At 60.0% G+C, this 25,525-nt stretch overlaps 1 protein-coding gene across 1 annotated transcript in view; it reads left to right on the plus strand.

The window, feature by feature from the left end:
* Positions 1-614: 614 nt before the first annotated feature.
* The window catches only part of EPHB1 (EPH receptor B1), a 458,872-nt gene continuing 433,961 nt past the window's right edge, over positions 615-25,525 (plus strand). Inside the window, exon 1 of the mRNA XM_058294989.2 lies at positions 615-1,021. Coding sequence (XP_058150972.1) covers positions 961-1,021 — 61 coding nt within the window. The 5' untranslated portion in view covers positions 615-960. The remainder of the gene's footprint in view (positions 1,022-25,525) is intronic.

Here is a 25,525-nt window from a genome sequence, read left to right on the forward strand (position 1 = left end):
TGCGCCCCCTGGGAGCAGCCCGCAGATTCTCTGACCCTTATGTGTTCACTCAACAGATGCTGCGCCTCTCCCGCGGGCCAGACGCCGCTCTCAGCGCTGGGGAGTCTGTGGTCAGCAACACAGACAGGAATCCCAACACTGGAGACCCCACTTTAATGGAGGGAGACCCACGAGAACTGACCTGGAGTCCCTCCCACCCTGTCAGGAGGAGAAGGGCCGTGCAGCGGAGCCGCGGGGCGCACTTCCAAGGCTGGGGGGCTCGCAGGTGAGAGACATAGTCAGTGACGTAAAGCTCCGCCCAGCCCTGAGCGCGCCGAGAAGGCCAGGACGGGGCCGGCCGAGCCGCGGGCCTGGGTGCCCGGCCGGCCCGTGCGGTTCTCGCCGCGCGCCACGAGAGGGAGCCCGGCGCCCTCGCGCGCCTCGAGCCCTCGCGCAGCCCGGCGAGCAAAAGTTTTCCCGAAACTAACAATGCCAGTGTGAGGAGGTGCTCGCGTCTGATTGGACGGGGGGATTTTGCAGGTTTGATTCCTTGATTGGACAGGAGGTGGTAGGGGTGGGGAGAGCGCGGCTGGTGGGGGATCCCGCTCCCTCCCCCGTCAGTCTGGCCGGCTCCGTCCTCCCGTAGGCTCCGCTGTCGCTCGCAATGTGACACCAAGACGCACAGGCTCGCGCGCGCTCCCCCCGGCTCGCTCTCTCTCGCTCACACACACGCACACACCCACCTCGCCCATAAACACACACACTCACACATGCACACCCACACCCACGCGCGTCCGCACCGCCCCACGCGCGTCCACTCCCGCCCACGCCCACGCCGCGCTCCGGGGAGTCCGGTCCCGGCGAGAGCGCGAAAGGATACGGAGAAACCCCCGGCGGGGGAGCTCAGCGGCGCTCCCGGACGCGGCGCCCGGCCCGCGCGGCCCCCTCCACCCCGGCTCGGCCCGGGAGCCGCCGGCGGCGATGGCCCCGGATCGCCTGCTGCTGCTGCTGCTCCTGGCGTCCGCCGCGGCCGCGATGGAAGGTAACGTGCCCCCGCGGAGCGAGGCGGCGGCTGCGGGCTGCCTCCCGCCTCGCGTCTCCCGGGCTCCGCCGCTCGCCGCGCTGCCCTGGTGGTTCCGCGCCGCCCGTATCCCGGCACCCGAGGGCAGGGCTGCCCGAGACCCTCCGCGGCGGTCGAGCGTGGGGCGGGTGACGCCCGCTGGCGCGCCCCGGGCTAGCTCTGCGTGCCCGCGGCTGGCTCGCCGAGCTCCCTGGCTCCCGCGCCCTGGCGCTCCCTGCCAGTCCCGGGTCCCCGCAGCCCCGGCTCGGAGCTCGCGGGGCCCGCTGCATTGCGGTGCCGGGTCCTTAGCTCGGGGCTGACCTGGACGTCGTGGAGGAAGGGACGCTTAGGGCATCCGACCCTTGGAGTGAGGGCGCCTGCCGCCCCCTTCCTGCCCCGCCACGGAGGCGCTTCGCAGCGGTCGCGTGCCGCCCCCTCTCCCGGGCCGCATCTCAGGGTCTGCCGGCTCCGGGACTGTGGGCTTGGCGGGCCAGGCTGCGCGCGTGGGCCGCAGCAGCTCCGCCCCGGTCCCCAGCAAGTGGCCGCCGGAGGAGAGCTGAGTTCACTGGCCTCACCCTTGGGGAACAGTCTGGGAGCCTGCGAGGCTGCGTCTTTCCCAGGGCGGTCGGGGCGAGCGGGCACCTTTGTTGCCACTCGGGTCCGGGGATAGGGGTGTGGTGCGGTGGGTGGCAGGTCCCTGCCCAAACTCACCCAGTCTTCCCTCCCCGCGGGGAAGGGAGACTCGGTGGCCGGGAGCTGACGGGCAGCGACATCTCCGCACTTGCTCAGCCTTGGCTGGTGGCCGGGAGAGCGCGCTCTGCGGGCACCGCGCCTGGCGCGGCGGGAAGCCGGGACGCTCCGCGGCGCCCGCGAATCCCGGTGGGAAATCCCTGCCCGCTTCCCCGCCTCCCGCCCCCACCCCCGCCCTGCATTCCCCGCAGCAGCGGAACGGCGGCGGCAGCCCCCTCCCCGAGTCGGCTCGGCTGGAGAGCGGAGCTGGAGTTGCCAGGAGGGAAGCAACTTTGGGGATAACGCGTGGCAGCCCGGCTCGCAGCCCCACCTTCTCAGGGGTCGGCGCGGGATGGACCTGCGCGGGGCGGACCCCGCGCCACAGGGCAGCAGCCCCTGGACGCCCGCGCTCCTTCGCGGCTGGAGCGCGCTCGTCCGCGCTGTCTTCGCCGCATGATGAATGGCTGCCCGGTGGAAAGGACCCCGCGAGCACTGTGGCTCGCAGCCCCCGACCCTGCGGGACAGCGCTGCCTTCTCCAAGCCGAGCTGGGGGCGTTCGGGGCCAGGAGATGCTCTCGCCTTTTTCTACGGCGTCCCGCGTTGATTCTTTCCGCGCGGCGATGAATGCCTAGAAAGCTCTCCCTCGCCTTTCCGAGGGCGGCTTTTGTCTGCTCTCGGCTTCCGGCTGCCCACACGGGCTGCTGCTCTTTGTGGGGGGTGGGGGTCCCCTTTGGAACGTGTGGGGTCTGGAGCCCTGTTGAGCACATCCCACGTCCTGGCTCAGGGGCGCTTGGTTTGGCTTGTCGAGGGACAACGGAGAGGAGGGAGCAGTGAAAATAGAAAGGAAATTCAAGGGTATTTATACTCTCCAACCGGGCAGGAATAACCGGGAGCGTTTGTTAACTTGCGGTGGCAGCCTGGACTTTGGGGCGCTTGGGTGCGTCATGCTCCTCCGAGGCCGAGTCTGGCCCGCAGCTCTTCCTCCCAGAGGGCCAGGGCCCGGGCTGCCAAGAGCAGATGGGTGCCTTGGGCCGGCAGGGCCCGCTTGGGGAACCTGCGTGGTCCCCAGGAATGAAGGACAGGACATACGTGGGGGCGGAATTGTTGGAGCACGAACGTGTGGAAACGCAGCAGGCGTCCGGGCGCAGGCGGTTTCCTCCTCCTTGCTCGCCTCCTCTTGGCCAAGCAGACACAGCCCCTGCCTGGTGGGCTGCAGCGGCCCCCTCCCCGGGCGTGGTTGTGCCAGCGCCCAGCCCGGCCGGCCCGGCCCTGGCCCTCCGGCCACCTGCCCCGACCCCGCAGGCGCTGCCGCCTTTTCTTCCCGCACAGTCGGGAAACTTTGCCAGCGGCTGGGCAGCAAGGAGCCTGGCTCTCCAGGCTGGAAGCCTCTCTAGGAAGGGTTAAAAGAAACACCACATTCAGCAGAATAATAAAGCAGCCCGAGGTGCCCGCTGGGTGCACAGGGTAGTACACACCATTCACTCCTTCCTCTCCTCCAGGGAACAGAGAGGCAGGTTCACTTTCTCCTCTCCGCACACGGTGCCGCCTTCCCGCCTGCCTGCCTGGGCTGGGGCCAGCGTCGTTTGGTTTGTGATGAGTGAGGAATAATGATCAGAAAAGTGGATCAATGAGCTGCCGACACAGGCAGCAAGTTACCCCCTCGGCCGTGGCCAGGGGGCGCCTCTCCCTGCTGCTGTAAGCCTCTTGTGGGGCTGTTGGTCTTCTCCTCCCCCCGGTGGGGGGGGGGGGGGGCTCCAGTGGGGTTTCTGAAACCAGGCAGATCCTCTGCCCGGGGACAAAAGGACAGTGGAGGCCATTGGCCAGGTGGGGCCATAGGGCCTGAGGAGAGCAGAGCCCCTCTGCAGGGAAGGTGGGAAGGAGGGCAGGGGCTGGGCTTGGCAGGGGAGCGGCCCGGAGTCTCCTGGCCACGGGTGGAAGCCGATTTGGAAATCCAGATGGCAAGAGAGCTCCCCTTCCCTCCCTGCTCCGGGGGAGAGGTATGGCAGGGCTCTTTGGGGCTTTCTCAGGCTCCTTTTCAGAGGAGAGCAGGGCAGGCTCTGGAAGTTGGAGGCTCACAGCCTTGGCCTTCTTTCCACAGCCTCCGGACAAACAGCTGCCCTCCAAGCTGGCGTCTTGTCACGCTGGGTCTGAGAGCTCGTTGAGCTCAGGCTGCCCGTGTCTGTGGGGGGAAGGCACCTGGTGGCTCTGCGAGGCTTGAGCCTCCAGGGCAGGTCTGGAGACCCGGCTTCTCCCCAGACGCTCCCGGGCAGTAGGGCAGTGTTGCGCCGCTGGAACGGGGCTGGGAGGCAGCAACCGGAATCACCGAGTGCTCACGGAATCCCCAGCCCCGCCCCCTTCGTCCAGGCTGAGATCAGGTACCTGCAGGTGCCTCGGCCTGCGGGACCCTGGCTGATGGGGGCACTCCCAGGACAGCTGTTCTTCGGTGTGGCCTAGTGCGAACTCCCGGCCTTGGCACCCTTGGAAGTCCCCGTGTATTGGGGTGGTAGATTTATCGGGGCTTGACAGGCAGTGGGTGCTTAGGGCACGTGCTGGTGCACGTGTCCACGGCTGGGTTACTGTGCCTCTCTGTGGCGTGCCCCACCTTGGCATGCTGGGGTATCGCGCTCCTCCGTGCGCATTTGGTCCGTGTGAACACAGTTATACGTAGGTCCGCAGTGGACAAGCCCAACCTGTGTCTGCGACAGGCCACCAGGTGAGGCAGTGACTGACTGTTTCTGCGTTTTCTGTTACTATTTCTGTGCTGTGTGTGCATCTGTTTGGGCATCTATGAGTGTGTTCCTGTAGCAGGTACCAGAGATTTTTAAAAAAATGTCTGGGAGAGAAAAGTAAATTCGAGAAAATTCTGTCCATGGGCGGATGGTATTTTCTGTGCATTATGAACGATCACGATTACTCAGAGTTGGTGAAGGACAGCCTCTAGCCAGTGAGTGGAATGCTGGCGGGGTAGGACAGCCGCTTGGGAAGCTTCCTGGCCGTGGAAACAGCAGCAGAGGCCCAGCCGCGGCCTGAACGTGGGTGGGGGAGCAATGCTGCCAGCAGGCAATGCTGCCGAGCGAGGGGCTGCGAGGCCTGCCCGCCCGGGGAATCCCGCCCAGCCCTGTGGGTGGGGCTAAGCCCGTAGGAAGCCCCTCTCTTTCTGACCCTTGTTAGCCTATGCGGGTTCAGACTCAGATTTAAGGCTCAACCCTGGGCCCGCCCAAGGATGGGTCCCAAACACGATGTGTTTGGGAAAAGCGTATGGGCAAAGGCATGATGCGGCCACTCTAAAAAAAATGATACTTCCCAAGAAGTAGTCTTTAATAAAGCATGTAGGACCAAGGAGAAGCTTGATGCCCAGGCAGGCAAGCTGGCACCACGAGCCCTGCCTCTGGATCTAGCCTGTGGAGTCCTTGTTTACGGCGAACAATTTGTTCTCTAGCTGGTTGGCTTGATTTCCTGAACTCAGTGCAGTGGAGAGAGCTGCAGGGTCGGGTCGGGCATGGGGTCTGGCCGTGAGGAAGCAGCTGGCGTCACGTGGGGTGGAGTCAGGTGGCAGATGGAGAAGTCAGCACGCTTCACCTGGGTTTTCCATCTCCCACCCCTCGAGGGGGGGAAAATCACCTGGTCCCCCTGGCCACGGTGTCTCGCTCAGCCCCGAAAGATAAATGCTCTTAAAATCAAAGATATATTTATGTTGTTAAATATTTCAAAAATCATCTGCTGCTAACCTCTGAGACTTCTTAGTAGCACTATGATTCAGGAGCATAGAGTTTTTCCTGCCTGGGCAAAGGATAGAGGCAATTTTGAAACCCCATGTCAGGCAGTGGTTCTCAGATTTCAGGAAGCTTATCCCTCCCTTGGGCAATTTGTTACAAACTTGTGGGCTTGAATCCCCAAAATTCATTAGGTTTGGGTAGACCCTGAAAATCTGCATTTTTAACGGGGTCCCTGGAGATCCCAATGTAGGTGCTCCCTAGAAACAGTGCCTGGGGCAATGGTTCTAAACTGACTGCTGGCAGAAATAGTGGGCAGGTCCCTCCCCACCCTGACTTACTGAGTCAGAGTGGCCTGGGCATCTGCATTTTTAACAGGAGGCCCCAGTGATTCGGCTGCAGGCAGCCTGGCACTAGTTCGATTGGGAATTGCTCATAATAGCTACCCCTTAGACCAGGGCCCAGTTCCCGGCCTAGACATGAATTAGTTGGTTTAATCCTTCTCACAGCTCTTCCAGGTAGGTATAATTATTATCTTCAGCATCAAGCCCCCACCCCCTTTTTCAGATGAGAAAACTCAGCAGTTAGGAAATTCGTCAAGGTCCCGTGGCTAGCGGCTGGCCAAGCCGGGCTGGAGCCCAGGCGTAAGGGCTCTGGAATCTGTGTTCTAACCCACACCCGACTACACCGTTTTCTGTACACTTTGCATGAAGGGCGGTTCGGATCAGCCTGAATTTAGCCTCGGTTGATTCCTGGGGACTTCAGATTTGAGGAGACGACGAGATGTTGAGATTATCCGGTCACCTGAGTGACCACCTGCTTCCACGAAGCTCCCTCCCTGCCCCTTCCTTGACCTGCCACCTGTGCCCACTCCGTAAGCGCAGACTCAGACTCGGATACCTGCTGCACAGCAGTTTCTTAGAAGAAATCGAGGAGAAGCCCTGGCCTGGCCAACCCGCCCAACAGAGAAATGATCGGCAGATCAGTGGCCCCCAAGGAGATGGACCTGCGCGCCTCGCACATTCGGGGGCCGGCGGGGGGGACACGCCTTAACTGCCCCTACCTGACCGTCTGGTGCGTGTCCCTGCATCACCTGGATTTCGGCAGCCTGCGCTCCTTGGAAGAGCTCCCTTTATGTCTCCCTCTCCTGCACTAGCCACTTAAGCAACTTGAATATTTCCATCAGATTTCTGTGTCTCCAAATGTGGCGGAGAAACAGAGCATTGGATGTCTGCCCTTCTGAGGAAATTACCGTACTAATAAAGTAACACCCTGGGAGTGATTGCATATTTAAAAGCAAAATTTTGCAGGAGAAATCTCTCACCTCCGTCTGCAGATTCCATTTTCGGTCGGAGCCATTGGTGGGGCCGTCCCGCTGGAGAGCTTGTGCGCAGAGGGAGGACCAGGGGCTGGGCCGGGGCCACCTGCCCCTCGCAGACCCCTGCCCCCCCATGTCTTGGAGCACTTCGCTCAGCGCCTGAGCATTCCTCTGCGGGTTGGAAAGTCAGGAGGGCACTTTCCAGGGAGTCTAGGCAGGGAAGGTCCTCTGTGTGTAGGAAGCTGCTCTCCCCACGAGGTGAGGCTCAGGGAACCACCAGACCCACATCCAGCTCTCTCCCTCCTTGTGCCTGGTGCTGTCGGTGTTGACTCTAGGGGAGGGGGAGGGGAGAAGGGTCGGCAGCATGGCCAGAGGAGCAGGAGCTGGGGGTGGAGGCAGACCGCGTGTCCTGGAGAGGGTTTGACCACTGACCCGCTGGCCAGCTGTGGCTAGAGAGTGAGGATGGGGTTAACTGCAAGGCAGAAAGGAGCCTGGCCTCAGATGGCGGGCCCACAGGGGGCCTGCAGTGTCAGACTTGGAAAGCCTCCTAGGGGCAGGTGCATGAGAATGGAGCAGGCCCAGCTCCAGGAGGACAAGGTGACCTCCCTGGGGGCCCAAGACGGGGGGGCCTGGGGAGGCTGGGGCGGGGCTCGGATCCCCGCAGGCTGCCGTGGCTCTGCACACTGCGGCTCGGGACCCGGTTTTGGGGCATCGGAGAGACCTCTGAGGGTGATCACATCAGACAGGGCCGTCGGCGAGGGAGGGCCCTGCGCGAGGGGCCCCCGCTGGCCGGCAGCAGGCCCGGGCGCCTGGGGGTTCTCTGGGCAGCACTGGGGCCACAGCGCCCCCCGGGACCGGGGAGAATTCCCTGCCTGGTGCCTCTCGTGCGCCTGGCTCCTAGGCCGGCCGCGTCTGTGAATGAGCGGCTTGCCCTTCCAGAGCGTGGTAAATGGGTGCCTTTCGCCAGGCTCCGGCGTTCCAAGGCGGAAGGAGCATCTTATGCACCCACTCGCTCACGCTACGGCCGCAGGGATGTTCGGCTAGGGGGGGAGAAGGCCTGGAGTGGGAGATCTGGGGGCCCTTCCCTGTGTGAGCCCCTGCTGCTGTTTGGACTTCAGGAAGCTCCGCTTGCTAACGGGTGAAAAGGCGATGGAGCAGAAGGCCCTGTCTTCTCCCTCTCTGGCCAGTAAGGAGGTTCCTGCCGGTCGGGTGAAATCCCAGCACCTGCAGCCAGCACCATTAGCAGCTGCTTAAGAAACCACGGAAGGTGTCTTCCGAGTTCTCTCTAGCAGAACCGGGCCAGTGTGGAAACATACAGGAAGAGTTCCTGAGAATTGCCAGGACTCATTTCTGCCCACAGATTGCACCTGAGGCCCAGCTCTCTCTCCTCTCCCCTGCCTACTTCCTGGCAGCAAGTGACAAAATGACTGATTTGAATTTAACCTACTTGCTCTGCTGCTCAGTGCCCCAGTGGAGGTGATAATGAGCAGAGAAACGGGCAGGGGCAGGGGGCCAGGAGGGGAGGGAGCAGTGAGGCGAACAGGCGCTCAAGGCTGCGGCTTGGCACCAGCCTCTAAGGCCCCTGGGGCTAATTCTGGGGCTGCTGAAACTTGGGGGACTTGCCCCGGGGTCAGGCTCGTCCACACAGTCCAGACGTATCTGCAGCAGCTCTGGAGATGATTTTCAGGGGAGAGAAGAGACTTCCCAGAAATCTGACAGTCTGGTGGCTCTGCCGGCCCCTCCCTGAGCACTTCCCACGAGCTGGCCTCTCAGCGTCTAAGCATTCCTTCTCCCGTTTTACAGATGAGGTATTAAGACTCTGGGAACTGAGTTAAGGCTCAAGGGCTAAAATTCAGGTCGGCGTTTGTTCACCTCCCTGGGCTTCTGACTCCCAGATCAGTGCCTTTCCCGTTTAACGCTGCTTATTCATGAATTAATTCAGGGAGCCCTTATTAAGCGCCAGCTGTTTGCTCATTGTCCTGCTGGTACTGTCAAAGATACTAGACATTCCACTCTGGCAGGCCCCTCTGGCCTTGTTCTCCTTTCCTCTCCCAAGCTGCCTCACCTGGGAGAAACCCTTTTTCCTTGGGTTTACGTTTTCCCTTTGGCACGCGGCACCTCCCACGTGTCCCTGATAGACTGCCCCAGGGCTGCTGGGTTTCTTTCTGCTCCAGGTCCCTCTGGCTCTTGTCTCTGATGAGCGGTGCTGCTGAGACAGGTGCAGCATGGCATCCGTTCCTGCATATCGGGGACGGCAGGTGTGTCTCCTCAGCTGGCCGTCCAGGCCTGCCATCCAGCAAGAGCTGGCTGCAGGTGTGCGCTTTAGCCATCCTCTGCCTTCTTCCCTGTGGGCCTTGCCTTACCTGCCTCGGGCCCCGGGGCCCCATGGTTCCCAGTGCTCTGGCCACTCCCGCCTTCTGGCCAGCGGCAGACACCACCTCAGGGGAGGACGCTGGGGTTTCGTGTGGCCCTTGAGTGGACGTGTGGGGGGTGGAGAGGAGAGAAGCCTCCCAGCTCCTAGTCTCAGTGGACAGTGCCTGCCCTCCCCTCCCCCTGGGACTCTGACCGTGGAAGGGGCCGAGTAGGAGGGCCTGGAATAATAGCAGGTGGCTTCACTGACAGTGGCAGCAGAGAAAATGCCTTATCTGTGAGAGGCAGCTGGGCCCTGCAGTTAATTGTCTGCTGCTTTCCTGCTGCTAGTGTTCCAGCACATCAAGGGGGGACCTTTGCCCTCGGCTCTCTCTCTAGACTGGGGCCGGGGCTGGTGGTGAGCTGGGGGTGGGTGGCTCTTTCCCGGTGGTTTCACATATGCCCGTGCTGCCCAAGTCTCTGCAGGTGCCTCGTGGGCTCTTGGCTCCTGGGGGGTGCAGGCATAGGACCAGGGAGGGCTGGGAGGGGACGACCAGCCAGGGGCTCTCGGAAGTGCTTCAGATGGTCTGAGCTGCACAGCTCGTAAGTTCCAGGGCAAGGAAGAGGGTCTCGGTATCCTCGGAAAAGCCACTGAGTTTTGGGCGGGTGCCCAATGGCCTGGGGTGGGCAGGTCAGACCCTGCCCGGGTGACAGGCCATGCCGTGGTGTTGGATGTCACCAGGTCACCGTGTGCAGGCACCTGGCTGCACCTTCAGGACCTGCGCAAGACCCTTCAGCCCGGCTCGTCCTTCTCTTCTCTACCCGGGCTCAGCGGCCACCCTCCTGCTGCTGCTGCTTCTCCCGCTCCGCACGGGCACGCCCAGGCACAGCCGTGTGCCTCCGTGCGCCCCCGTTCCAAGGTCTGCACACACAGGGCCTCCCTTTCCTTCTTCCACACAGCGGCTGTCCTGCCGGCTGCCTCCGCTACTGTCCTGCTTGCTCTGCCGGCGCTGCCCTGCTCACTCGTCTTTCCTTGGCTGACCCTAAAGCAGTCTTCAGAATTCACCACAGTGGTCACTTCTTCCGGGAAGCCATCCTACCCCCTCCCCAAGTGGGGTTTGGCTCTGCCTCCCTCAGGGGAGCGTATTCACACAAGTCTGTACTTTGGGTTTATTTGGCTAGAGGCCCCTGAAGGGGTGGGGGCTCAGTCGTCACCTATCTCCAGTAAATGGCACATGGGAGGTGCCAATCAATGTGTGCTAATTAACGAATGCAGAAAAGAGCAAGCAAGCCCTTAGCAGCCTAGGCGGTGGTTTAAAACATGTCTGCACAGTCTTCGCTGCCTTCCCGTCACAGCGCGGAGCCTGCCTTCCCCCCGCCCCCTTGAATGCAGGCTGCTCTTGTGACGTGCTCTGGCGGAAGAGCGGGGCCCGGGCGGTGCTGCCTAACTTTGGAGGCTGGGTCGTAAGAGCTGGTACGGCTTCCGCCTGTCTGTCTCTGCCCCGGCCCCAGCCCACCTGGAGGTGCTGCTGAAGTCCAGCCAGCATCACACACCAGACCCAGGAGTGAGCGAGCCTTCAGATGGCCACGGCCCCAGGCTGACACCACGTGCAGACCGGGAGCTGTCCTGGCACGGCCTTGCTCCAACTGCAGACTGAAATAAGACAAGGTTGCGATTGTTTGAAACCACCAAGTTTTAGGTTTGTCTGTTATGCAACAACTGATAACTGAAATATCCTAGGAGAAGTAGTAGAAGAAAAGGTTTAGAGTGACTTCAGGGAGGGCGGGGAGGGAGGAGGGGGAGAGAGGATATCTCCCATTCATTTGACACGTAACAGCATTTGTCAGTGTCCTGCGCTGTGCCAGGCCGTGTGCACAAAACAGGAAATGTTCCAGCGCATGAGAACGTACATCCTGGTGGAAGGGCTGGCGGTCATCAGGAAGACAAATCCTGTGCGGTGTAATTTCAGGAAAGGGCTATAAAGAGATTAAGCAGGTGATCTGGTTGCATGAACGGGCAACTTAAATGGAGTGGGAGGGCCAGAGAGGCCTCTCTGAGAATGCCTGAAGGGCAGTCATGCCAGGCTCGGCTTTGCTCCTCGTGGAGAGAGACTCCGGCTCGATTATGAGCCTGTTTCCAGTCAGGCTGGAAGGACGGACCAGGCTGCCTAGAGCAAGGACGCAGCTCCCTCTCTGGAGTGCTCGGGCGCGGGCTGAGCCATTGCCAGGAGGGAGAGCCCAGATTCCATCCGGGCACCTGGCAAGGGGGGCCGAGGGTCAAGGCTGCCGCTCTATCAGGAGCCACCACCATCACGCCCGTGTCCTGAGCACCTGCACGGGCAACATTGTTCCTGACGCTGCAAACATGCAGATAAAGAGGACACAGGCTCGCAGGTTGGCAGACTGGCGGGGGAGACAGAGCCATGCCCACTGCAGGCCGTGCTAGGACCTGCGGTGGGCTCGACAGATGTGGTAGAGTGGTTACCATCAGCTGCTGGGAGAACCCCAAGGAGAGGTCAGAGTTCCGAGGGGAAGGATTTGGGGAAGGGGTGAGAAAGAGAGAGAGAGAGAGGGTGAGGCTCCATGGAGGATGCCTAGAATTCTGTCAGAGGGGGATGGGGGAGGTAGGAGTAAGAAACCAGAGCTGATAGAGCCATCCCCGCTCCCCGTCTTGTCCTCCGCAGCTGGATATCAGGGACCCTCCATCAAGGGCTCTGCCTGGTTTTATGGCCATGTCTTTTGGTTGTAGTGATAGATGCTCAGTTCAAGCTGGAGAAAAGCAAAAGAAGGGTGGAGTGGGACTGCTGGCCCTGGTTATTCCTGGACAGTAGCATGTACCTAGGAGCACCAGTCTGGTCTCTAGATTCAGTTTCCATGTTTCCACTTCTTAGTTTTATCAGCCAAGGCCCCATCAGCGCTCTGAAAGGGTTAACTGAGGAGAGTTTAATGTAGCAACTTGTTGTAGAGGGATGCAAGAGGGCCGGCAGTAGTGGGAAGCCAGAAGGGGTAAGGGGAGGGAACAGTGCAGTCAGAACCCGGCAAGAGCTGTGGGGAGAGTGGCTCCCTGACAGGAGCTGTAGATGCAGGGAGGGAAAATGCAGCTGCCTCCAAAGCCACGCATGGAGGCGGGGTTCTTAGTCCCTCCTCTCTTTCTCGTCACTTTCTCCTGCCAGCACCTCCTCCTGGATCAATTCGAGAAGGCAGAGGGCCTGGGAGTCTAACTGAGGTGGTTCCTGGGCTGGGCTCCTGCGTCACAGCAAGGTGGAGAACCGGTCCGGAGGGGCCAGTGGAGAATGATCAGCATAGAGCACGTATGCCGACTTCATCCGCAGGCAGCCGTCCCCCGAGCTGGCTGTGTGGCTGCTGGCCACAGCCTCCTGGCCTGAAACTTTGGCACAAAGGGGAAAAAAATCTTACTCCTAGGAGTTCTAGTAAAACCCTGGGGATTTTTGCCTCTTTGCCTCCCTTGGGTCCTGAGTCTCCCCAGGAACCAGACGCGGTCACCAGGCTGACCGAGGGCACTCATTGGCCAGGCCCCGGCCACGTGACCACCGATGCCTGGAGCCTGGCGGCCAGGCCTGAGGGGGTCAGGGTGCTGTGCCAGAAGAAGCGAGAACCGGTGCAGGACAGGCAGTATTCACCACACCCGTCCCGTTTTCCTGTGGTGATGGACTCGTGTAACACAATGAGCAGACAGTGTATGCAGGAGGAAGGCGCGTGGGCTCCGCGGGCAGAAGGCAGTGGCTGTGGCTCTGATGCTCCTGGCCGGAGAGGTGGGAGAAGCTGCCTCAAGGGGCAGGTAGGGACGGGGGGTGGCAACTGCTTTTTGAGGAGGACGTTTCCTCTATTTCTGAGCATCATAATCACCTTCAATGTGATGAAGAGGCAGGTAGCAGGGGTGTTTGGCTAAAGGCAAGTGGTTTTAAGAGTAAGGAATCTCAGACTCTGAGGGAGGAGGGTTCTTATCTGGGTAAGGTGAAAAAACAGTGGGTGAGGGACCATGACATCCTACTGTAACCCCCTGGGTTACCACATCAGCTGCCTGTGCCTTTGAACCCAACCACTGGATTTAAATTGGATACCCAGTGAAGAGCAAGAATGAAAGCAATGCGAGCTTATAGGTACAATGAGATGGCTCATTTCCCCTTTCTCACCTTTATTAATCATGGCTTAGTTGCACCCGAAATTTCCATTTTACCTCAACAGAATATTTATTCAGTTTTGTCTGTACTTAATTTTTTCTCCGTTTTGAGACTTGTATTAAACGGCAGATCTTCTAAGTCCTTTGCAGACTTCTTCCTGCATACCTTAGCTCCCTCTCTCACGTGGAGATAGGTCTGAAAATCTCCCTCGAGTTCAGCAGAGGAAGGCTACCCATTCACCCTTCCAAGTTCCCTTCTCTTGGCTTCAACTTTCCTTCACTCCCAACCAAGCAGAAAAAGAACAGTATCGGGTGTTTTTTGACACACAGTAGCACAATGGTGCTGCTCTGCATGAGAACCCCAAGGTTTTCTTTTTCCAATCAGAAGAAAGTAATTTTCCTTTCACTCACCTGACTAACTTGTTCAGAGCATCCCCTCCCCACCTTTTTCTGATGTCTTGCTGCTAAGCTATTTGCTGATTCATTTGCATCTCAATGGTTCCTTAGCAACTATCTTACCCTCAGGATTAGGTACAAAGCTGCTCTCTGACACAGGCTGGTAGGGATACACGGCCCTCTTTCTTCTGGTGCCTGAGTTTCCAATCCCAGCCCTGCCCAGACACGAAGCACATTTGTTCCCAACATCATGTGGGTTCTGAATTACTGCGGTGCCTCCCTGCCTTATCCCGGCATGCAGAATTTTTAGGGACCCTTGCACTGAAATGACCAACCTAATCCACCGGTTCCTGAGAGCTGTCCTCTGACTTGTGTCTTTAAAGAGCATCACTGATCTCAGCCTTGGAATCCCAGATCTTCAGGCAGGTGGTGAGCCCTGTCCGCTTTATGGATCTGGCAGCTGAGGCGCAGCACGTTGAAATGCCTACGCTCAGGTTGGGCAGCTCGAGTGTGGCAGAGGCGGGCCCGGAGCTCAGGGCACTGCTCTTTCTAGTTCTTGTTCCACTTGCACGTGCTGTACCCTGATAACACTGACTCCCAGTTGCCAACCACTGGGAGCTTTTGGAATACATTTAAACAAAGATTGTCATCTAGGTGTGCAAATCTGTTCACCCGAGGTCCTAGGAAATTTCACTTCGTGCCTAACCAGGACTCAAGAGTGATTTCCCAGTGACTGGCAGATTTGCATACCGTCCTGGGTCTCTGGTCTTGGCAGTTGACATTCTGTCCTCACGGGCCTGAAGCCGGGGTGGCAGGGGTGGAGGGAGGGAAAGCCCAGTGTGCGGGGCGTGTCTGCGTGCCCGCTTGCGTGCGCTTCCGCAGATGCTGTGCTTGGCAGTGGCACCGCACCCTCCAGCACATGAGAACATTCAGCCCCGGGTGGGTGGTGCTGCTTTTACAACAGCACCAGACCTCTGCCATCAAGGCTCATCGGCACGGAACAGCTCGGCGAGAGGAAGATGCTGTTCAGAAAAGGACAATGTAAGAACAAAGCTCATTCTACGGTAGGACTGACCTTCGCGACTCCCCCTTCACGTTGTTATTAAATATCTGGAGAAGACTGAAAGAACAATTATAGTATTGTCATAACGTATGCGCAGGAAGCCACCCCTTCCCGAGGAGGCTCTGGTTCATCTGAGCTTGACAAAGCGGGGGCTCAGCTCCGCAGCAGCCCTGAAGCTCATTTAGAAGTTGTCTTCGTTACCCAACCGCCGAATCCCACGAGCGCCACCGAGGCCAGCTCTGCCGTCCAGCTCTGGACAGGAAGAAAAGATGAGACGTCAGGAGGAAGGGGGTGGAAGTCTTTGGATTTCTACTGGTCTGTCCACTAGACCTGAGTGTGGAGACCTAGTTGTAGCAAGGGGTCCGGGGGCAAGTGTGCCGAGTTGCTGGAAGGCTACTCGGGGACGGGGAGCGAGCCAGGGGCTTTCCCGTGCAGGGCTGCCCCGTGAAAGAGTGCGAGCGCACGTGTGGCCTCTACCTCTTCACGCGTGCTCCCAGCAGGTGTGCGGCTCAGCCCCTAACCCTGTGTGGGGATCTGCTGCTGCACAGAGAACCTTCCAGGTGGGAATTCCATCCCGAGCCTGGCCCGGGAGCCGGGTCCTCCGTCTCACAGCCTGCTCTGGCAGGGAGCTCTTGCATTTAAACCACCGTTCTCAACCTGGTTTCATTGTTGCCTCCCCTTCCCCCTGCCCAGTGATTTTTAATTCCACGGATACACTGGGTATCTGTTTATGGACTGAGACTCTTTGGAGGGCCACAGACCATTGCAACGCCTAAGACCCCACCTAGCTTTTACCCAGCTCGGCACTGACTGGTCAGAAAGGATGTCAGCTCAGAGTCCAGTCCAGGAGGACCCCTGCGGCCCAGGTGTTAACCTTGCGGTTGCCGGGTCCTGGGGAGAAAGGCTGGGGCACGGGTGGCTCAGAAGCCTTGGCGAGTGGCAGTTTCCCAGTAGGTATGGAAGTATTTCAGTGTTTGACCAGGTGTGACTGTGCTAGCGTGTACTTGCTGGATGTCAGCCCTGCATCCACTGGCCACGGAGCTAGCTTCTTGAGTGGAGGGCCAGCGTTTTAGAGGCAGCTCTCCTGAGGTCTAATTTCCACAGTTAGCAAATTTTAAATGTATGATTTCATGCGGCTGACAGATGACTGTGGTGGTGTGGTCACCACTACCAATATGATGTGGAACATTTTAATCACTCAAGAAAGTTCCCTCATGTCCTTATGTCCCTTTGCCGTCATTTACCTCTCACTAACCCCCTCCCCTGTTCTCCCCACCCAGTTTTTGGCAACCTGATCAGACTGCTGGCTCTGTAGTTTTTCCTGTCCTGGAATTTCATGTAAGCGGAATCAGACACTATGTTGTCTTTTATTGTCTGGCTTATTTCATTTAGCATAGTGCATTTAAGATGCATCCATTATTGTTTTGTGTATTGATAGTTCTTTCCTTTATGCTGCTGAGTGATGTACTCTAGATGTACCAGAATAGGTTTGTCCTTTCAACGCTTGATGGACATTTCGTTCTTTCTAGTTTTGGGTTTTTAAGAATAAAGCTGCTCTGAGTACCTTGTGGCCGTAGGTTTTTTCTCTTGGGTAGATATCTAAGAGCGGAATTGCTGGGTAATAAGTGTACATTTAACTTTGTAAAAAACTGCCAATCCAAAGTGGTTGCACCATTTTTCATTCCTATCAACAATGTATGAAAAAAACAAAGTGAAACAAAGCAAATACAACGTATGAGGGCCCCGGTTCTCCCACATCCTCACCAACAGTTGGTATTGCTGATCTTTTTAGTTTTAGCCATTTTGGTATCTCCTTATGGTTTTAATTCATATTTCCCTAATGACTAATGGTGTGCTTTCCATGTTCTGGGGGCCCATTCATTCATTTTCTTTGATGATGGCTGTTTGGCTCTTTTGCTCCCTCCCCTGCCCTCCCCTGCCCTCCCTTTGGTTAGATGGCTTGCTCTGGGCCCGTTTCATTTTGGGTGGTTGACTGGGGATAACAGAGTAGCCTCGCCCTGCTACTGCCTGGCAGTTTGGTTGCTCTGTTGTCCTGAGAAGACCACGGGTTGGTCCCTGCTGTGTGGGACACACACTCCCTGGGGTGTGGGGTAAAGAGGGGGCACGGTCTTTCTGATGAGGCCGCCGGTCAGTTATTAGGGACCTAAAACCCCAGACCTCGGAATGTGGCCTGCTGTCGCTTTGGCCTGTGTAGCAAGCCCCAGTTTAGATGACGTGGAGTTGTGTTACTCTGTGTCTATTTCCCATGTGTCATCCCCCAGTCCCGGCCTATCTCCCTCCACCCCGCCCCTGGGCATGAGGGAAGGACTTTGTGCCCCCCACCCGTCCCCTGCATTGCATGGGGGCTGGGCCCTCGGGGGGGCACCAGCAATCAGGTAGAACTCTCCAAGGGTCTTGCCTCTCCAGGGTGTTCTCAGTACGGTGTCTTTGGTGGTGGGTTATATTTTTGTGAATCAAGGTGAGTTCTCCTTGCAGCTGCACAGGGGAGCCAGCCGGGCTCGGCCCAGGATGGTCAGGGCCAGGCCCATTCCAGGGGGCCTCGGCCCCCCACTGCCCGTCACTTCCTCCTGGCTACTTGGACTCTGAGAGGCTCCCAGCTTCTCGGCTGGTGCTGCCTCCTTCCTCTGGCTCATAGCCGAGCTTGTCGATGACTGACTGGGGATTCCACCAGCCTTTCAGCACTGGGGTGATGCAGGCGCTCCAGCCACGCTTGCTGGTGTTCACGTGCTGTTGTGTGAGCGCGGCAGTCACGGGCGAGGGCCACGAGACGGGTGGAGGCTTGCTGTGGTGCCCTCCAGCCCCTGAGGGCCACGAAACGGGGCGGAGGCCTGCTGCGGTGCCCTCCAGCCCCCGAGGGCCATGAGACTGGGTGGAGGCCTGCTGCGGTGCCCTCCAGCCCCCGAGGGCCGTGAGATGGGGGCCTGCTGCGGTGCCCTCCAGCCCCCGAGGGCCATGAGACTGGGTGGAGGCCTGCTGCGGTGCCCTCCAGCCCCCGAGGGCCACGAGACGGGGGCCTGCTGCGGTACCCTCCAGCCCCCGAGGGCCACGAGACGGGGGCCTGCTGTAGTGCCCTCCAGCCCCCGTGGGCCACGAGACGGGGGCCTGCTGCGGTGCCCTCCAGCCCCCGTGGGCCACGAGACGGGGGCCTGCTGCGGTGCCCTCCAGCCCCCGTGGGCCACGAGACGGGGGCCTGCTGCGGTGCCCTCCAGCCCCCGAGGGCCACGAGACGGGGGCCTGCTGCCGTGCCCTCCAGCCCCCGTGGGCCACGAGACGGGGGCCTGCTGCGGTGCCCTCCAGCCCCCGAGGGCCACGAGACGGGGGCCTGCTGCGGTACCCTCCAGCCCCCGAGGGCCATGAGACGGGGGCCTGCTGTAGTGCCCTCCAGCCCCCGAGGGCCACGAGACGGGGGCCTGCTGTAGTGCCCTCCAGCCCCCGAGGGCCGTGAGATGGGGGCCTACTGTAGTGCCCTCCAGCCCCCGAGGGCCACGAGACGGGGGCCTGCTGCGGTGCCCTCCAGCCCCCGAGGGCCGTGAGACGGGGGCCTGCTGCGGTGCCCTCCAGCCCCCGAGGGCCACGAGACGGGGGGCCTGCTGCGGTGCCCTCCAGCCCCCGAGGGCCATGAGATGGTGGGCCTGCTGTAGTGCCCTCCAGCCCCCAAGGGCCGTGAGACGGGGGCCTGCTGCGGTGCCCTCCAGCCCCCGAGGGCCGTGAGACGGGGGCCTGCTGCGGTGCCCTCCAGCCCCCGAGGGCCACGAGACGGGGGGCCTGCTGCGGTGCCCTCCAGCCCCCGAGGGCCATGAGATGGTGGGCCTGCTGTAGTGCCCTCCAGCCCCCGAGGGCCGTGAGACGGGGGCCTGCTGCGGTGCCCTCCAGCCCCCGAGGGCCACGAGACGGGGGCCTGCTGTAGTGCCCTCCAGCCCCCGAGGGCCATGAGACGGGGGCCTGCTGCGGTGCCCTCCAGCCCCCGAGGGCCATGAGACGGGGGCCTGCTGCAGTGCCCTCCAGCCCCCAAGGGCCACGAGACGGGGGCCTGCTGTAGTGCCCTCCAGCCCCCGAGGGCCACGAGACGGGGGCCTGCTGCGGTGCCCTCCAGCCCCCGAGGGCCATGAGACGGGGGCCTGCTGCGGTGCCCTCCAGCCCCCAAGGGCCACGAGACGGGGGCCTGCTGTAGTGCCCTCCAGCCCCCGAGGGCCACGAGACGGGGGCCTGCTGCGGTGCCCTCCAGACCCCGAGGGCCACGAGACGGGGGCCTGCTGCGGTGCCCTCCAGCCCCCGAGGACCATGAGATGGGGGGCCTGCTGCGGTGCCCTCCAGACCCCGAGGGCCATGAGACGGGGGCCTGCTGCGGTGCCCTCCAGCCCCCGAGGGCCACGAGACGGGGGCCTGCTGCGGTGCCCTCCAGCCCCCGAGGGCCATGAGATGGGGGGCCTGCTGCGGTGCCCTCCAGCCCCCGAGGGCCATGAGACGGGGGCCTGCTGTAGTGCCCTCCAGCCCCCGAGGGCCGTGAGACGGGGGCCTGCTGCGGTGCCCTCCAGCCCCCGAGGGCCGTGAGACGGGGGCCTGCTGCGGTGCCCTCCAGCCCCCGAGGGCCACGAGACGGGGGCCTGCTGCGGTGCCCTCCAGCCCCCGAGGGCCACGAGACGGGGGCCTGCTGCGGTGCCCTCCAGCCCCCGAGGGCTTGGCGGCCCCGGTCACTCCTCACACACACGGCCTGCGCTCAGGAGGAAACGATGTGACAGTGGCTGTGCCGCTTCTGGTCCTGGGAAGTGTGGGCACCCCTGTTGCCTGAGGAGCCCCAGAGCCCAGGTCAGGGCCTGCCCCGAGTGGGCCCTGGGTGAACGGTGCTTGGGGGTGGAGGGGTGGATGGTTGATGGACAGATGGAGGGTGGGTGGGTGGCCTGGGGCCTGCCACACTGCGAAATCTTCCAGGGTGACGCTGATGCTGTGTCACTGTGGCAGCAAAGCCGGGGGCTCATCTCCGACAGGTGCTAGTGGCAGCACAGGCAACCCTGCAGAGCTGGGTGTGGAGCCAAGACCGATAGAGCTGTCCTGCGTAGGAGAGTCCCTGAAACAGTTTAGTCGGGGACCCTCCTTGAAGGGACCCGATGCCAGGGGAAGCTTACGGAGAGGCTGGGCCTTGACCATGTGGAGATGGAGAGCGGTTGGGGTGCATACTGTTTGTGGGAGGGAGCAGATGTGGAGCCATGTGATGGAAGAGGAGAGGGCAGCTGCCTGGAGCAGCAATTACAGTCAAATGAGTGCTCAGTGGTACAGTGCTGCGGGTGGTCAGAGCACAGAGAGGTTGCAGTGAGCCGGAGTACCTGGAAGGCTTCCTGGAGGAGGGGGCGCCTCTTGAAGGAAACGGAAGGTTTGTGCTAGTAGAGGAGGCAGTGTGTTAGGGATTTCCTTCCTACAGACTGAAACCCTGGGATGGAAAACCCGCAGAGGGGTCTGCCTGCCGTGACAGGTGTCCTCTGTCCTGGAGGGGGGCAAGCCTGGGAGGGCTGCTCTGCGTGGCTGCGTGGGCCCAGGGCCCAGGGCCATTGCCAGTGTGGGGCTCACCGTGGAGGGCAGCGGAAAGTCGCCGGCAGTGCCTCGGCCAGCGTGCCCTCAGCGTTTCTCCTTCTTCGGTCTCGCTGCTGCACGCGTGGCCGGGAGCAGTCGCGGGGCTTGTCTGGGCGGCTCGTGGCAGCGCCGCCCTCAGGCGTCCTCACAGCCTCTGAGTCCCGCTCCGCTGTGGCCGAACCGCCCCGGCTCTAGATTCCTGTGCCGGGAAGCGGCTTCTTTATACAATTTCACCAGCCTTTTGTATGAGCATTTTTAAAAGGACTTGTTCCAGTTCGAAGAAGGCTTGAAACATGGCACGTAAACATAACACAGATCCTTTGCTAAATCCTGTACTAGAAAAAATGGCTTGGAAGGACAGTATTTGGACAGTTAAAAAAATCGGAATATGGGCTCTCCATATGAGAGGAGAAGGTTGTATTAGATGACATGTATTATAACAGTTCTAAATTTTCCAAATTTGAAGTGAAGTAGTGATGTTAAGTATGAGAATATCCTTGTTCTTCGGAAATAAACATTGAAAAATAAGGAGTAAACGGTCAAGATATATGCAACTCAGATGGTTCTGGGAAGAAAATCAATGAATGAATAAATGCATGTATATATATATGAAGCAAATGTATATATGTGCTATGGTAAGTGTATATATAATATGTATGTTGTAGTATATAATAAAAATACATACGTAGAAAGAATGATAAAGCAAACGTGGCAAAATGTTAAAATTGGTGAATCAGGATTGCGTATGTTTGTTAAAGTTCAAAATAATAACAAAAAAAGAGGAAAAAACCATTTAAAAGTTTGATGGCTGCTGCAAGTTGTCCTCCAAAAAGGCCGAACCAATTTATATTCTCACAATGCTGTGAGAGGGTTGATGCAGCTGTTTGCTGCACCTATTTTTATCCAGCTATTTTGATGCCAGGGACTTTTTTTGATGGGGTCATATATCAGTTTTGACCTGGGGACATTTTGTTTTTCCCCAATTTATTATGAATATTTTTGAAAGTACAGAGAAGTCCATTGCATCAGGCAGTGAACACCCATTGCCTCCTGCTCAGATTTGGCAATTGTTACTATTTTGACATCTTTATGGATGCACAATTTTGGGGGGTGGGAATTGAGATTCAGAAAAATTAAGTAAGTGACGGGAATGAGTGATGGGACCAGCGCCGTGTGCTCGCACCTGGCCCTTTCCTCCCACCTCCGAGACTTCCTCCAGTTGCTTCCCGCACAGAGAGAATTGGAGTTTTTCTTCTGAAGCAGTTTGCAGACTCTTGGAGACAGACTGACTCGGATTTGCATTCCATCTCCGACCTTGAGCGAACTAGTTAGCGCTCTGTGCCTCAGTTTCCTCATCTGTAAAATGGGGGTGGAGCTGCTTAGCTCAGGAGGTTGTGAAAGAGCCATGAGCTGCCGTGCTTAGAGCGTGTACCCAGGGAGCTGTGAATATTTTCTTTTCCTTTCACACGGATCTTCAGTCCTTAGGGGGAGCGCTACCCAAATCTTGACCCCGCCGGCCGATACTGGGCCAGCTTCAGGTATTGCTGGAGAGTGAGTTGTGGGCAGTGCCTCGAGGGTCTTGCAAGGACACACTTCTTGCCCCGTTGGCAGACCACTGGTCGCTGCTTCCACAGCTCAGGGGAGGAATGCACGTGAGATTTCACATTGCAGGGGCTCTCTGCTAAATGACGCCCAAGACTGAGGGAGCTTGTCTTTTTTTCTTAGCAAAATTTTTTATTGTCTTTTTTTTTTTTTTAAAGATAAATAGACAGGAGCTGGTCTTATAGACCCCACGGTCACGTGGTTCCAGCCCAAGCTGCTGGCTCTCCAGCCTGGGTGCTGGGTGATGCCCGGTAGCCTGCCATGGCACATCACTGCCAGGGGCCCAGGCCTCAGGCAGCAGGGCCCCTGGCCATCCCCCCAGCGGGCATGAAATCCCAGCTGCCCTGGCATAGCACGGGAAGGAAAGGGCTGCGGCCTGCTCCTTCCTTCCCCGGCCCCTCCCCAGGATTTCGCCTTATTAGACCCTAGGGTGAGGCGAGCGAGACACTCGTCTTGGGTGCAGAATTTAAGGAGATGCCAAAGAACTCAGCAGTCAAGAGAAGCAGTATTTTAATACAGTGTTTTAATACAGTGGCCCACAGCCTGCCCTTTTCAGGCTGCCCATCGCCCCTCTCTTTGGCGCAGGAGTTGGGGCCCGCTGGCGAGGGCCCTCACTGGAACTCGTCGTCAATATAAGGACACCGAGAACGTCTGCAGCTCTGGGCTTGGCCTGGACCTTCTTCCTACGTCCCCCTGGAGCCCCTGTGGCCCGGCTCCTGCTGAAGGGCCTGGCTCGTAGGCCCGCTGGCCAGGGCGCTGGGGCCGGGGAGCTCTGCGGGCTGGCGGCGGGCCGTGGTGGGCTGCGGGGTGCCTCGTGCCCTTACCCCGTATCATGGTGGGCGTGCCCGCGGGGCTCTGTGGCGCCCGGCCGCCCTCGGCTCAGAACTTGGAGTCGGAGTCCACAGGGGACATGCGGCGGGGAGGCAGCCCCGGCCCTGCCTGCACCTGCCGTGCGTCTGGGGCAGCCGCTTGACCTCGCTGAGGCCGGGGTCCTCCCCGTCCACCGTCCATCGGGAAGGATGGGACCCGCCTCTGCCTCTGGGCTCTTCTGTACGTTTGAGCAGGAGTCTGAGCGCGTGTGTGTAGGATGCCGGGAGCTGGAAGGCGCTCCGGCAGTGCAGGCGCTACCCGTGGATGCGCTTGACGTCGGCTCCTTGGCCCCAGCCTGGGGGAGAGCTCGTGCCTATGAGAAGGGTCCCGTCCAACAGCCCACCTCTCAGCCAGGGCGGGAGGGCCGGTGGCAGGCCGGGGGCTCTCTCCTCCCCCTCGCAGCCCTGAGTGCAAGCACCCACTCCCCCGGCTCCTGCTCCCAGGAAGGTGGCTCCCCAAGCGCCCTCCCAGCTCCTGGCCCCTCTACAGCTCATGCACTTCCCCACTCCCCCGACCTTCCTACCAGCCAAGCCGAGGGGAGCCAGGGCCAGCGGCCGGGGCTGGGTGCCTCGGGTCACCCGCTCACCCTTCCTGGTGATTGCAAGGCCACGGCTGGAAAACTCGTTCTCTCTGCCCCTGCACCCCCTCCACTGGCCCGTCCCTCAGTGGAAAGTGGAAACCGTATCCCGCTCTTGGTTAAGGAGGTTGAAAGTGCCTGGACCTGTTTAAACCTGGCAGGTGTCAGCGGGGGGCGGGGAGCGGGGGTGCTCCTTCGCTGTGACCCCACCATGCTGACTGCATGAGGCCCTGTGGCTGGGGACTCCTGGGTGCTCCCCCAGGGCCTTCAGGCTTCTGGTCTCTCCTCCACAGCACCGGGGGCCTGAGGCCCCCGTTTCAGCGTGAGCAGGGGAGAGCCTCAGAGGTGGGGGAGCAGAGAGCAGCAGCCCGGCAGGAGGGGCAGGTGGCAGCAGGTTTAATCTCCGACCACGGCGGGCAGCCTCGTGGAGGAGGGCAGCGTGCTTTGAGCAGGTGGAGAAGGGTCTAAGCAGGGGCTACCAGGAGGCTGGTGCTTGGGCAGAGGGGCTCTCCCCCGATGCACAGGTGAACGTCCAGGAAACGGGCGTTGGTAGCGTGAGCACGCACCTGCTTATCACTTACACGGCAACTGGAACGGTCTGGTGAACATGTCCCCGCGTGCTCGAGGGCAGGGAGCCTCCAGTCTGCACCCGTGCCTTTGCAGGGCAGCACACAGTGTGTGCTCCGCGCTGGTGAACCCCTCGCCCGCGGGGTGAGGGGGGCTGGTGCTTGCTTCGTACTCTCGAGCACCCACTTGGAGTCTTTGGAATGGAGGTGAGTACCACGTCCTTGCGGGGCTGCGGTCGCACCCTCACCGGGGTCGAGTGCTGGGCGCAGTGCTGGGTGGCGGCAGGTGCTCGGTGGACACTCCCTTCCTTCTGCCCTACGCCTGCCCTCTCCCTTCTGCTTCAGGGCAGTGGCGCGAGGGCTCTGCGGGCAGAAGCGGGGTCTCCCTTCTCCCGTGCCTGCCGTGGCCTGCTCGGCCGCTGCCCTGTGGAGAGGTGGCTGCTCTAGAACAGGTCTTTCCACCACCAGCCCTTCTCTCTACCCAGGACAGGGTGGCTTCCCGCAGGGGCACCACTGTCCGCTTCTCGGGCCTGGGCTGACCCGCAGAAACCCCTCCCCCACTTCCTGCCTGCCTGGCCTTGCTTGGGGGGGCCCAGCCCAGAGACAGCTGGGCTCCCCAGGGCCAACTTGTGATTCGGTCAGTGTCGGGTCGTCGCTGTCACGACTGGTGCCAAACCTTTTGTGCGTGGACCGCGTGATGCCAGAGCAGGGCTCTGTCCCGCCTGGTCATGCAGGGCCGTGGGCTGCCGGGGAGAGGGCGCACGGGCTCGTACCTGTTAGGCCTCAAGGCGGCGTCTTGCTACCTCTCCCACCCCATCTGGGAAGACAGCTTGTGTGGTCCCACCAAGACCTGAGCTGAGAAATGAGTCTCTGTGTCTTAGAAGAGGGCTCTGGTTTCCAGCATCCCTGCAGCCTCCCTGTGGTACAAGCACGGGGGAAATGTTTCCCTGCCCCCAGGAGGGGTCAGCCAGGAGAGGGGGCTTTGAGAACCTCCGCCCTTCCCTGCTGCTCCCCTTCGCCCCCTCTTCCAGCATTTACAGAGCATCTCTCTGAACCAGGAACTGGCGGGGGAGGGATGCGTGGGGGTGACTTGTCAGTCCCTGGAGGCTGGGCCCTCTGACCACGGGATAGAAGTTATCCAGATGATTCCATACGGAGCCAAGCAGCCAGAGTGAGTGTGGCCTGAGGGCCTCTCCGACAGCAAGTTCCTGGTGGCGCTTTTTATTTATTTATGTTTGCCTGGGACGCCTGCCGCTTGCCCCCACGCTGGCTCTCTTCTCTCTTCCTGCAGCTTCCCTTGCTTCCTCCTGCCTGGCAACATTTGCACCTGCTGTTTCTGCCACTCATTAAAAGTAACAAAAATCAGATAAGCTTTAAGACAGAGAAAGGTCTTAAATTTTCCAGGATTAATTTAAGAATGTACAGGAATAAAAATGATACTGAAACAGTAAAAACCAGTGGATTGATTGCTTAAAGCGATTGGTCAATAAAGTGAAAGAGGTTAGGGGTGAGATAAAAGAGAGAGATAAAAATGATGCCAAAAAAGGTCAACCAGATGTCCAGGGTAAAATCTGTG

The sequence above is a fragment of the Dasypus novemcinctus genome, chromosome 4 (genome assembly GCF_030445035.2).
Source record: "Dasypus novemcinctus isolate mDasNov1 chromosome 4, mDasNov1.1.hap2, whole genome shotgun sequence".
NCBI lineage: Eukaryota > Metazoa > Chordata > Mammalia > Cingulata > Dasypodidae > Dasypus > Dasypus novemcinctus.